Here is a 13,650-nt window from a genome sequence, read left to right as displayed (position 1 = left end):
ACCATGGGGATGCTGCAACAGTTGTGTGAAAAATGGTCATAAGTCCTTTTTTTCCAATGCCATTGCAACTTTGAACAGTCACTAAACAAACCATTGTAAGTCAAGGACTACCTGTAATTTTCTGGATACAACTGCCACTTCTGAAAGAAAGCAACGCAGGAAAGGCCAGCATTTTACAAAGGGGCTTTCTGGGAGTCAATTCTCCAAAGTTTGAAAAAGTTTGGAAAGACAGAGGAAGAAGCAAGGGGGGGGGGCAGTCTTCATAAAGCCTTAGTGCAGCGGTTCTCAACCTATGGGTCGGGACCCCATTTGGGGTCGATCAACCATTTCACGGGGGTCGCCAAGCAAGACTGTCCGCCATTTTTCCCCCTTTTCCGGCGGGTGCCTTACCTCCCTTGGGCTGGGCCAGTTGGTGGCCCAGCCGGTGGTCAGCCTGCTCCATCTCTGCCGCTTGCCAGCTATGTCTCGGCCGGTGCAGGGGGTGGCACCACGCATGTGTGGCGCTCCCGGGCAGGGAAAGTCTTTGACTTACGACTGGTTGGGTAGTCCTCGACTTACGACTGGTTTAGTCCTCGACTTACGACCAGTTGGGGGTCGCGGCATTAAAAAGGTTGAGAACCACTGCCTTAATGAGTCCACACCTAGAGTAATGCATCCAGCTTTTGGTCACCACATTACAAAAATGATGTTGAGACCTTGGAAAAAATGCAAAAAAAACAACTAAGATGATTAAAGGGCTGGAGACAAAAACATATGAAGGATTGCAGGAATTGGGTATGGCTACTCTAGAGAAAAGAAGGACTAGGGGAGATATGATAGCAGTACTCCAGTATTTGAGGGGCTGTCACAAAGAGGAAGGGGTCAACTTATTTTCCAAAACACCAGAAGGCCAGACAAGTAACAATGGGATGGAAACTGATCAAGGGGAGAAGCAACCTGGAATTAAGGAGAAACTTCCTAACAGTGAGGACAATTAACCAGTGGAACAGCTGGTTGTGATGCTCCAACACTGGAGGTTTTTAAGAGGAGACTGGGCAGCCATCTGTCTGAAATAGTATAGAGCAGTGATGACGAATCTTTTAGAGACCGAGTGCCCAAACTGCAACCCAAAACCTACTTATCCATCGTCGGGTGCCGGGTGGGTGTGGCCCATTGGGTGGCTGTGCCCATTGGGTGGGTGTGGCCCATTGGCTGGGCATGGCTGCAGTGGTAACAGCAGACTGGGTGGGACTAAAAAGTTCAATCAATCAATTCCAACTTTGCAAGATCTTTTTTTTTGTGAGAAGTTGAAATTGACTGATTGATTGAACCTTTGTTTTTTTGTACCCAGCGGCGGAGGCCTAAAGCGAAAAGGTTTTATAAAGCCCAGATGAAGGCCTAGGACTGGGACGATGGCGCACGTGCCCACAGAGAGGGCTCTGAGTGCCATAGGTTCGCCACCGCTGGTCTAGGTTCTCCTGCTTGAGCAGGGGGCTGGACTAGAAGACCTCCAAGGTCTCTTCCAGCTCTATTCTGATTCTCTCTTCAATGCCTCCTCTTGAAAAACTGCCAGTCCAGGTTAAGAGCTCCTTGCTGCCAAAGCAAAGTATGAAATTGGGCAACCGTCTGCCTCCCCTTCCCCTCCCTCGGATTTAGTCCTGCTCCAGTGAACAGCAGCTATTCTGCTTGAGCCACAGTGCAGGGGATGCTGGTTTGCCTGCTGGAGAGGGGGGCAAAGCTGTTCCCAGGTGGCCCAAAACAGGAAAAGGGGAAAGCACCTTTTGCAAAAGTTGCATTCTGCTTTCCCCCACACAACCCTCCCCCATTTTACTTGCCCCTTCTTCAAGGCACTGCAGAAACTTTCAACTAAGCAAGGAAAACAAGAATTTTTTTGTTCAGCCCCAAGAAAAGAATTTAATTGCACATAAGTAGGAGCTGCAATGCTGTTGGCTTCCGATGTCTTTATTATGGGTCTCCTCTTACCAGCTAGCCTGGAATCTAACAGATCCCATTCTGGCAAAAGTTTCCCCTCACCCTCTCTCAGGGAAATCCGTTGCTTTCTTCCTTTTAATACCAGCCCGATAGAAAAATTAACCCTTTGCAGGCTGGAATCCAGCCATGGCTGCAGTTTCTGATTCTTTTCTATCAGGAATTTGGAAAAGACCATCCTTCAAGTAAAATGCAAATAAAGATAAGCTTTGCTTGGATTTTTGGATTTTGCATAAATCATACTTTGCATTTCAATGGATAGGCTTAAAATTCATTTAATGCATGCACCCTGCAACAGAGATGATGACTGGAGGATAAAACATATGATGAACAGTTCCAGGAACTGGGTGTGTCTAGTCACAAAGAGAAGGATTATGGGTGACATGATAGCTGTCTTCCAATGTTTGAGGGGCTGCCACAGGGAGGAAGGGGTCAAGCTATTCTCCAAAGCACCAGAAGGCAGGACAAGAAGCAATGGATGGAAACTCATCAAGGAGAGAAGCAACCTGGAAATAAGGAGAAACTTCCTAACATTGAGAACAATTAACCAGTGGAACGACTTCCCACGAAGTTGTGAGTGCTTCAACACTGGAAGCTTTTAAGAAGAGACTGGACAGCCACTTGTCTGAAATGGTATAGAGCCTCCTGCTTGAGCAGGGGGTTGGACTAGAAGACCTCCGAGGTCCCTTCCAACCCGATTATTCTGTTAAAGAGTTGGCCAGCAAAGTTCATCAGAGAGTTTCCTTTATCACACTTCAGCCACCAGGTTTCACCAGTTTTAAAGCCTGTGGATTGTGCAAAAGGAGAGAGGTGGGGGTGGCCACCCAAAGTGCACCAAGTCAGAGACACAGGAGCCGGTGAGGAGGGATCCTAGCAATTGTTGTTCGGCAACATCTGCAAGGCCCCAAGTTGTTGTTCCTCATGTAAAGTATTGTCTGCAGCCAGACTGGGACTGAATGGAATTCCCCCCTCAGCTATTAAGACCTTTTAGCATAAACTGTGTGTGCTGGGCCTTGTACAAAATAATGCCATGTCAAAATTTTTGACAAAAGCAGAATTTTGATGAATTCAGAAGCAAAATCCAGAACAAAAAGATGAGGGGGAGAGAAATGTTATTTCCCTATTTGGGGAGAGCTAGAACAGAACTACATATTCCTTATTCCTAATCATTTTGGGGAGGGGGGGGGGTTAGGCAGTTTGCAGGCTCCAAATATTTATCTAAACATGTTGACAGTGTTGCTTTAATAGCCCGAAACAGCAAATGAGAAAGCAAATCAGATTCTGTCCTACTTCAGATAAAAAATCTGCAGGATGAAATCTCCATCCAAATCACTCCCTGAGCTGACACAGGGGACAGAAATAAATTCCATTCGCTGTAGAACTTTTCAGATGGTAGGTACCAATAATGCCACCTTCCTTCCTTCCTTCCTTCCTTCCTTCCTCCCTCCCTCCCTCCCTCCCTCCCTCGCTATTCCATCTTCCTCTCTCTCTTCTTCTCCCTCCCTCTTTGCTTTAGATACTGGCAACATTCAGGTACCCCTTCAAGCCATGAGACCAGCAGCCACAATTTCCATACCAAAGAATCTCTAAAACACAACAGGCCTTGTTTGGGAATTACTCAAAGGCTGATCAAGAGTTAACTGTTGTGTGTAAAAGTAGCTGCAGTAATGCCCAAAGGTTAGCTAGACATTGGATTCTTAAAGAGCTCTGAAAGAATCAAGACTGATCCAGTTTCAAGAAAACCATAAAACGAAGAGGAGATCAAATATAAATATAAATAAATATAAATCCATGTCATATGGGGAATGAATAGTTTGAGATCAGAGATTTCTAACTTTCATGGGGGAGACTTAAGATGCACTCCAGAAACTCATCAAGGCTAGATAAAATTATTTTTGGCAATTATGTCTCATTACATTGAGCAATTTTCTTATGTCACATTAAAAATTGCAGTTGGATGGCAACTTCAGGAGATATGCAGACTGCACAGACTTCTTAGGAGTTAGGGCCTTTGTGTTCTTCAGGTTGTCGGTCCCAGATGTGGGGGATGATATCTTTAACATGACACAAACTGGTGCCTGATTCCATCTTAAAGTATTCAGGCAAACATTACCCAGTCTTAGTAGTAAAGCACAGCCAAAGAGTCAAGCTAGCAATGGTCCAATTATTGGAGGAAGATCATTTCTGTACTAGTGACTTCAGAACATCTTCTGGAGCAGTGTTTCTCAACTTTGGTCAGCTGGGTAATTCTGGGAGTTGAAGTCCACCCATCTTAAAGTGGCCAAGGGTGAAAAACGCTGCTCTGAAGTCATCCAAACTTCACTGTGGACAGGCTTTGTATCACCAACAGAGGCTGGGTGATGCTATGAAGATGCTGTCAGTTGCTGGGATGATAATGGCCTAGGACAGTGTTTCTCAACCTTGGCAACTTGAAGATGGCTGGACTTCAACTCCCAGAATTCCCTAGCCAGCTATGGACACGGAAACCCAGGTAGATGACTTGGGGCCAATCTTATTATTTTCCTTTAATCTGTCTCACAAAGACTGTGGTTGGGGGAAATAAAATTAGTGAAGACCCATGTGCCTCCTTGTGAGTGCTCAGGAAAAGGCAAGACATAAATTCAGTGAATGAATAAAACCAAACAGCTGCCACAAGTAGCATCATGACTAAGGACTCAGTTTGGATTATGCATGTTCGTTCTTGATTTCTTAAGAATTGGGTGACTCTCAGGCTGTTGAAAGCCCTGAGAGAGAGCACTGCAGGTTTGGGAGTTGGGGTTTTAAAATTCTCTAGATATGGAATTTTCCAAACATCCAAATCATGGCTTCATTTTAGGATCAAGCCATGACATGGCTTCCTAATCCATTCCTTTTCAAGGCTAAGTCCAAAGGGTGAACTGGGTCTTGGTTTATTTACAGATTTGATTTATATAGTTGCCCATCTCACTTAAAAGAATCCAATACAAATGTCAAAAAAGAATATATAAACGTATAATTATTCAACAAACCCCGCTTAAAAGAAACCATGGTACAAGTAGCCCTTAACTTACGACAATTGAGCCCAAAATTTCTGTTGCTAAGTGAAATAGTTAAGTGAATTTTGTCCCATTTTATGACCTTTCTTGCTACAGTTGTTAAGTGAATCACTGCTGTTGTTAAGTTAGTAACACGGTTGTTAAGTGAATCTGGTTTCCCCATTGACTTTGCTTGTCAGAAGGTTGCAAAAGAGAATCACGTGACCCCAGGACACTGCAAGCATCTGAATTTTGATCCCATACTGCAAAGGTCATAAGTGTGAAAACCAGTCCTAAGTCACTTTTCTCAGTGACATAACTTTGGTCATTAAACAAATTGTTGGAAGTTGAGGGCTACCTGTATAATGCAACCTATAGTACCCATAGATGAGAGTAAACAAACTTTGTGAGGCTGAATGCTTCCAGCATGGTTGGTGTTTACAAAGGAGAGGTTCTCTGCCTGGAGGGAAGGATGGAAGTGTCTACCAGCAATGTAATTCAGCCATTCAAGGAGCTACCAGATGTTCCAGTTCTCAAATGAAAACTCTCCATGTATGAAAAAATCTTGGTTCAGTGCAAACTGAGCTACGGACTCAGACGAGAGGCAAACGTTTTCCGAAGGCACGTGGCAAACAGCATTTGCCTCTGAAGAGCCTCTTTTAAGGGAATCTGAGATGATGGAAAAATAGAAGGTCAGCCCTTGCTCAGGGCATCTCGGAGTCTTCACAGGAGATTTCCAAAACTACCATTCTTGAATGCCACTTGCCAGAAACCACAAATTCTAATTTACACCGGGTGGGCAAAGTAAATTTAACCTAACATTTCCAGCTGAAGAAAGTACAGTAGAGGAAGTTGCCAACTGCCACAAGAAAGGTCCTGAAGCTCAGGTCTTTTTAGAAGAATCCTCAGAAGAGCATTCTGCAAATGCTTTTAGGTGATTAAGACACACAAGGTCCTCAAGAGGCACTTCATGAAGTTTCAGAACACAATTAAATCCTTTCCCGGTCAGGTGCCATCTCCTTATCAAGGGCTTGGGCTGAGTTCCAGAAAGAAGAGATGGCATCTTGTCTCCTCCAGAGATGGAAATCAGATTGTGGCAAAATCCACCCCCTCCCCCCATGCACTTGGGGGCCGCTCAAGGCAGAGCTGCAGAATCCTTCCCCTGTCCAGACCTGTTGGGGTCAGCATTCCCAGGGTTGGTGGGTGGGGCTAGAGAGGGGTCTCTCCTCCTTGTTCAGAGTGCAAGAGGAGGTGAGGGAAACATTTGCCTCTAGACCACCCCCTCCCCTCCCTAGGGGGAGCTCCCCCCCTCTCTTTTGGAGCTAGCCCAGAGCCAAAAGGAGATTGATTTTAAATGGTACAAGTAATTTGGGGGGGGGGGGAATCGTGGCCCAATAGAATCCAGACTGGCCCATCAGCACCTCCATCTCCAGAGGCTCCCCTGCCAGGACCTGCATTTCCTCGAGTGACTTTTATGGGAGTCGCAAGTTTTTCAGTGCCAGCCTGGAAAGGCTCTGACACCCATTCGAGCAGAGTCGCTGGCTCAAGCCGAATCGGCCGGCTTTCTTCAGCCTGCACCACACAACACCCTTCTGTCGGGAAAGCCGGTCGCTGCTCCCAACAAGATTTGTTTAGTCTGGACAGGCTGCATCACAACTTCACACTAAGCAATCCTGACCCACAACCCTAGCCCAAGGGCCCGGCACTATCATTCTCATCAGCGAGGGCAGCCAGGCCAAGGGGACAGCGCGACCAGTCCAGGGACCCCGCTGCGTTGGGGAAGGCAGTCCTCGACCCGCCAGGGGCGCTCCCTCCCCGCCGGCCCCGCGCAGGAAGGCGCCTTACCTGGCCCGCACAGCCGGCTGAAGTGGTAGGGGTTGCAGCAGACGGTGGGCCCGTCGGAGAGGCCGAAGCTCCGGCACTCGCACAGCGGCTTCAGCTCGGCGGGGCACTGGAGGTCAGGCCAGCGGAAGAGTTTGCCCAGGAGCAACTGCGGCGGGGCCGCCAGACCGCCGAGCCGCACCTCCATCTCGGCCCGGGGGACCAGGACGCAGCCGCTGGGCATCCCTCCGCGGGACTCTACGGCCTCCAGCAGGCTGTCCAGGGAGCGCTCCTTGAGGCGCTTCAAGAGCGCGTAGGCGACGGCCTTCAGCTCCTGCTCCAGCAGCGACAGCCCGGAGCGCCCTTCGCTGCAGGAGGCGCCGTCCACGCCCCGCTCCTTGAAGAGGCAGCAGCCCACCGTCTGGCCGGCGCTCTCCTGCGCCCACCAGCCGGCCTCCTTCGGGCCTCCGCCCTCAGCCTCCTGCGCCGCCGCCGCCTCTCCCGCCTCCTCCAGAAGGTCGCCGTCTCCGCGCACCATGGACCGCTCCGGAGCGCCCGGCTCCTCGATGGCGCCTCCGCAGGTCACCGGGCGCCTCCCCTCGCGCCCTCCAGGCTCATCGGTCTTCCCGAGGCTGCTGCCGCCGCCCGCATGTCCTCCTCCCAGTCCGCCGCCGCCGCCGCCGCCGCCTCCGTCGGGGAGGACCCGGCTTCTCCAAAGTCGCCGCACAAGCCCTGCCCGTTTGGACCTGAACATGCGCTTCGCCCGGGCTGCCCTTCGCTGACTCCGGGTCAGACCCTCCCGGATGGGCGCCGCATGAAGGAGCGCTAGCGAGGGCGGCTGCGGCTGCCGCTACCGCCGCGGCGTCGGCGGCCTCGGCGCCCGGAGCAAGGGCTCGCACAGCCGGCCCAGCCAATCGCCCAAGGTCGGCAGCCGCGCTGCCGCATCAGGAAGCGCGGCAACGGCATAGAGCGCAGCCCCGCAGGCCGACGGCGCGGGAGGGGCAGCCAAAGCGCCCGCCGGTCGGAGCCGCCGCCACCGCCCGCCCCCTCGGCTCTCTCCGCACGGAGGCGCCGCGGCCGAGACGCTCCTTCCCGGAGGCGCCGCGGTCGGGAGGGCCGGCAACTTCCAAGCGGCGTCGGCGCTCCCGTTCGTCTCCCTCGACGGCGGGCTCTTCCTCGGCCGGACCGCTTACGAAGTTGCCCGGACCTGACCAGGGAGCGGCAGGCCGCCTCTCGGGCTCGGTCGCGGGCCGGCACAGCCCGGCATAGCCCGGCCGGACGCAGCGATCCCCGTCCCGGGGCGAGCCGGCGAGCCGGGCGGAGCGGCGCCGCAGAGGTTCCCGTCAGCGCGCGGAGTCGAGCCCGGCGGGGCGGCGGCGCTTTCCGCGGGTGCCGGGCTGGGCGGCGGGGCTTCCCCGGACGAATGAGCGGGAGAGGCTGGCGAGCGCGGCGCCGAGCCTGCCCGTCCTCCCTCGCCTTGCTGGCTTTTTTGTTCTCCTGCGCGGAGCGCTCGGGGCCCCCTCGGCGAGCGCGGAGTCATTGGCTCCCTCCCATCATGTGCCAGTCTAGACACTTTGGCGGCGCGGGCGGGTTGCGCAAACAGGCGCTCGAGTTTCTTCCCTCTTAAAGGAAAACGCCTCCAGCCGCCGCCGCCGCCGCCCCGCCCCTCCGCTTTGGTCCTCCGGCCCCGGGGACGGAGGCCAGTGGAACCAGAATGATAGACTCGGAAGGGACCTCGGAGGAGACCCTATTCCATTCCGGACAAATGGCTGTCCACTCTCTCCTTGGAAAACTTCCAGCGATGGAGCACCCAAAATTTCTGAAGGCGACCCACTCCACTGATTGTTCTTACTGTCAGAAAATTTCTTCCTAGTTCTAAATTGGATCTCTCCTTGATTAGGTTCCACCCGTTGCTTCTTGTGCTGCTTTCTGGTGCTCTTCAGGGCTTCCTCGGAGCACCGGCATGGTCCTGAGTTCTGGGGGGGACTGGAGGGGCAACCGGGGAGGTCGAGGCAGGAACCCTAGGATCCCCTTTCGTTCGGCTCCTTGTCTCTGGCCTTTCTCCCCCCCCCCCAGGTCCCGGGGATTCAGTTAGGGGTCCCCTCCTTTGATGCTCACAACAATCCTGCAAGGAAGATCAGGCTGGAAGAAAATGACACTTAGCTTTTTTAGCTATCAGCTGCGCTGATCAGAAAAGAGTACAACGTGGTTGTTACTGGGGTGGGGGACCACCAGGAAATCCTGGGGCTGCAGCCTAGACAATGGAGTTGAAAAATTTTTCTAGAAGGGGGCAAGTAGCGTATGGGTGATGACATTATGGGGGACCTCGTTCAGGATGGGATAAAACTTTATTTCTACTTTTGAAGCAGGAGCAAGGGCATACCCCATGGCCCCAAATTAAACCCACTGTATTCATGTATAATATTCATTTGGGGAAATTTTAATGTTGGTTAGTTTCTGGCTTAGCACATAGCATGAATCCAGCTCATTTAATCAGTTTGCTTTATTGTGCAACCTTTTAGGATTCATTGAGCAACAATTTAAACCTGCAAACAACAGAAATTGGAGTTTTTCTTTTGTTTGGACAGAGGTACAAGGGGGGAGGGAAAAGAAATGATATTGGAGTAAGGGGAGACTTGGGAGAAAAATTGCTGTTCATCTCTGGAACGTTGCATGATACATAACAGAATCTGCAACCTATATCCTGTTCATAAATATAATTAACTGTTTTTCATCATTCCACCTTTGTTTGGGTTTCATTGTGCATACAAGAAATGTATGCACAATGTATTACAATGTATTAATGTAATACAAATGTATTACAATGTCATAAGCCAGTCTTTTTCAAACTTGACAACTTTATGATGTGTAGACTTCAGCTCCCAGAATTTCCTGGCCCACTTCTTTAAAGTTGCCATATTTTTTAAACAAAAATTGTCACAGGTGTTCCCCTCCCCAAGTTTAATCTCACAGCAGTCCTGCCAGGTAGGAAAAGCTGAAAGGTAAAAACAACAAAGGAGACTCCATTTGCTCTAGAGTTTAGGGTTAGGCCTGTTTAAGACTCTGCCAGTTTTCCCCAACCAGATGCCTCCCTAACATGCTGTAACTTCTTCCAGTGAGAAGCATGAGCAAGGAACGTTCAAGTTTTAATCTAGAGCAGTGGTTCTCAACCTTTTTAATGTCGCGACCCCCAACCGGTCGTAAGTTGAGGACTACCCAACCGGTCGTAAGTCAAAGACTTTCCCTGCCCAGGAGCGGCGCGCATGCGTGGTGCTGCCCCCTGCGCCGGCTGAGGCGTAGCTGGCAAGCGGCAGAGACGGCGCAGGCCGACCACCGGCTGGGCCACCAGCTGGCCCAGCCCAAGGGAGGTAAGGCACCCGCCGGGCCCCACGCGCGCCAGCAACCCTCCCTGCGCCCGCCAGCCTCCCACCTCCCATCCCTGGCCCTCTTTTACTTACATTTTTAGTAGTTGCTCAGCAGGGAGGGGTGGAAACTTCCAGACAGCTCGCCTTCACTGCAGACAACTTGTAGCACCGTTTGCAGAATGGGACTTTTGGCGGGCTCAGCAGGGCAGAGACAGCCTGGACAATTCCTGTTGGCTTTTGAAAGCCAATAGAATTAGACTCTATTCAAGAGAGTCTATTCTATTGGCTTTCAAAAGCCAATAGAATAAAAGGGAGTAGCACAGCGAAGGAAAAGGGGAAAAAAATGGCGGACTGCATTGTTTGGTGACCCCCGTGAAATGGTCGTTCGACCCCAAATGGGGTCCTGACCCACAGGTTGAGAACCGCTGATCTAGAGGGACTTGTGTTTTTTTTCCTTGAGAAAAAGAAGACATTTTGCAGATTCAGTTGTTAAGTGAATCTGCCTTCCCCGTTGACTTGCTTGTCAGAAGGTCGCAAAAGGGAATCACATGGCCCAGGACACTGCAACCGTTGTATGTATGAGCCAGTTCCCAAGTGTCCAAATTTTGATCACATGACCATGGGAGTGCTGCAATGATTGTGTGAAAAACACTCAGAAATCACTTTTTTCAGTGCCATTGTAACTTAAAACAGTCACTAAATGAACAGTTGTACATTGAGGATTACCTGTACAGTTGCTTGGTTTTAAAGGAGGGAGATATCTAATCTCAGGCTCCCGAGACTGAAGGAGTCTTTTGTTCTGCAAAAGATCCCACAATCTCTTGGAAATTCTGATCCTCCCGTCCTGATTGTTCACCACCCCCTCCCCCCAAAGCAGGCACAGCCTATAATCTGCAGACACTCCTTCCTCTGTTCCAGCTCAGAAAGCCAGCCTCGCTGTTTTTTTATAGCCTCTATAACACCTCATTACAAACTGTGCACGGTCAACAAAGGTGGTGACACCAGGCCTGACTTAATAAGGAAGCAACAGCTCAGAAGCTTCTGACCTTGGAAAGCAGGGCTGAAAGGGCCCTCCAGCTTCCCGCAGGCTGGAATATAGGGAGACAGATTTTAAAATAACCTAACATGCAAATTTGGGATCTTGCGTGGTTTGGGAGTTGTTCTCTTTGTGGAATAGTGTGTTTAAGTGTCTCTCTGTGTGCATCAGTATGTTTAAAAGTCTCATTGTATTTGGATGTAAACTCAGGTCCAACCTTACTTGGTTCCCAAATTACAGAGAAGTATCAAGTCACTTTACTGGGACTAAATTATCTTGAACCCTAAAAAAATACAGTGCTGTAATACAAACATCTAATCCTGACAAATACTTATTTGTTAACCAGGTCTACTTTGCAAGCAACCACAATTAATTAGGTTCACACAGTAGGGTAAACAAAAACCAAATGTTTAATGCAATGTGCAAAACTGACTATAAATACCATAAGATGTGCACCTTGTACTAAGATGTACTTTGTTTAACCATGAAATGCTGTGTCAGTTGTATCAGACACAATTCATACATGCACTAATTGTGCAAAGTTAAAACCAAACAGACCACACTAGAACTTAATGGGGTGGTAAATAATAGAATCCTAGGGCTGAAAGGGATCTTGGAGGTCTTCTAGTCCAGCCCCCTGCCCACTGCACATATACCTTGCCAGCCCAATGACTGTCCAATCTTTTCCTCCAAGAACAAAATGTTTGATTTTTTTCCCCCCAGATTCTCCCCCAGTATTTATTATATGTAAGTGTAGAGTAAACCAGGAGATTCAAAGAGGTTTTGGCAAGGAAGTTTAATAGGAACTTTCACTGTTCAGAAAACACATAGTCCTTGACTAAAAACAATTCATTTAATGACCTTCAAAGTTACAACAATACTGAAAAGACTGACTTAAATCCGGTCCTTGCACTAATGACCATCACATCATTCCCATAGTCCTGTGATCAAACTTAGGATGCTTGGTAACTGGCATGTATTTATGATGGTTGCACTGTCCTGGGTCATGTGATCACCATTGGCAACCTTCCCAGCCAGCTTCCAACAAGCAAAGTCAACAGAGGAAGCTGGATTTACTTAACAACTTCAGTAATTTGCTTAAAACCAAGGCAAAAAGGTCATAAAATTGGGGATGATAACTCACTTAACAACCATCTTGCCTAGCAACGGAATTCTGGTCCCAGTTGTGCTCATAAGTCGAGGACTACCTGTAAGTGGCTTTCTTGCAGTTAATGCCAGCAAAACTCAGATTTTAATTGGTGGCTTTTGGAGAGGTGCTGTGAAATGTGAGGGCAGTGTTTCTCAACCTCTCAACTTTGAGATGTGTGGATTGGGAATTGGGATGCCGGCTGGGGAATTCTGGGAATCATAGTCTTCATATCTTCAGTTTCTTTTTTAAAAATTTTTTTTTATTTTTGAACCAACAAAACATAACACACACACACATACACACACAGAGTATATACTCCTCCCCCTTTTTTTAATAGCGATTACGTAACGGTAATCTTCTATTATTTACATTTCCCCCCCTTATTCTTCTTTAGAATATTTGTCCTTATTGCCCCGTTGTTTCTTATTTACATTTTTCTTCCTTCATACTCTACTTCTTACTAAGAATAATTCATATTATTATTATTATACATTATTATACACATATTTTCACTTTTTTCCATATTTATTCTCCTTTTCTTTTATCTCTTTTGTTAATTTGTCCATCTCAGCACAATCCAGGATTTTTCTTATCACTTCTTCCTCTGATGGTATATTCTCATTTTTCCAGCACTGTGCATATACTATTCTTGGTGCCGTTATTATATGTAAAATTAAGTACCTTGTTTCTTTACTATATTTTCTGTTTAAAATACCCAGCAAAAAGATCTCTGGTTTCTAGTCTATGGGTTGGTCTATTATTTCTTCGATCCATCTTCTTATTGTAGTCCAGTATTTTTTCGCAACTGGGCATGTCCACCATAAATAATAATATGTTCCATGTACTTTTTTACATTTCCAGCATGTTGGCAAATTGTTCTGAAACATCTTGGCAAGCTTTGCTGGTGGAAGATTCACATCTTCAGTTTCACTAAGGTTGAGAAACACTGCCAGAGGGACCTTGATCTATTCATTCTTGAAATGTTCCCTCCTTGGTCAGACTTAACTGGTCTGCTCAAGTGTAATTCTTAAACAGGAGGCCTGAGGTGAGCAGGCTGGCTTGGGAAATCAAAAGAATAAAGAAATGCCAGTCTCAAATAGCTTCTGTGTGGTTGCATTAAAACCTCCGGGGGTGGGGGGTAGGAAGAGAAGCCAACTGAACATAAAGGAGAATGTTTGTTTGAAAAAGGGAAACATTTCCCTAGTTCAGTGTTTTTCAGCCTTGGCAATTTTAAAACTTTGTGGACTTCAACTCCCAGAATTCCCCAGCTGGCATGGTTGGCTGGGGAATTCTGGG

The 13,650-nt window shown here is 48.5% G+C and overlaps 1 protein-coding gene across 1 annotated transcript in view; it reads right to left on the bottom strand.

Annotated features, from left to right (window-relative positions):
* The window catches only part of SMAD6 (SMAD family member 6), a 49,446-nt gene extending 41,082 nt beyond the window's left edge, over positions 1–8,364 (bottom strand). The window contains exon 1 of the mRNA XM_039369658.1: positions 6,828–8,364. Coding sequence (XP_039225592.1) covers positions 6,828–7,557 — 730 coding nt within the window. The 5' untranslated portion in view covers positions 7,558–8,364. The remainder of the gene's footprint in view (positions 1–6,827) is intronic.
* Positions 8,365–13,650: the final 5,286 nt, after the last annotated feature.

Source organism: Crotalus tigris, unplaced genomic scaffold, assembly GCF_016545835.1.
Source record: "Crotalus tigris isolate CLP2741 ecotype Arizona unplaced genomic scaffold, ASM1654583v1 scf7180000021179.819088, whole genome shotgun sequence".
NCBI classification, from domain to species: Eukaryota; Metazoa; Chordata; class Lepidosauria; order Squamata; family Viperidae; genus Crotalus; species Crotalus tigris.
This window is presented reverse-complemented; position numbering and strand designations above follow the sequence as displayed.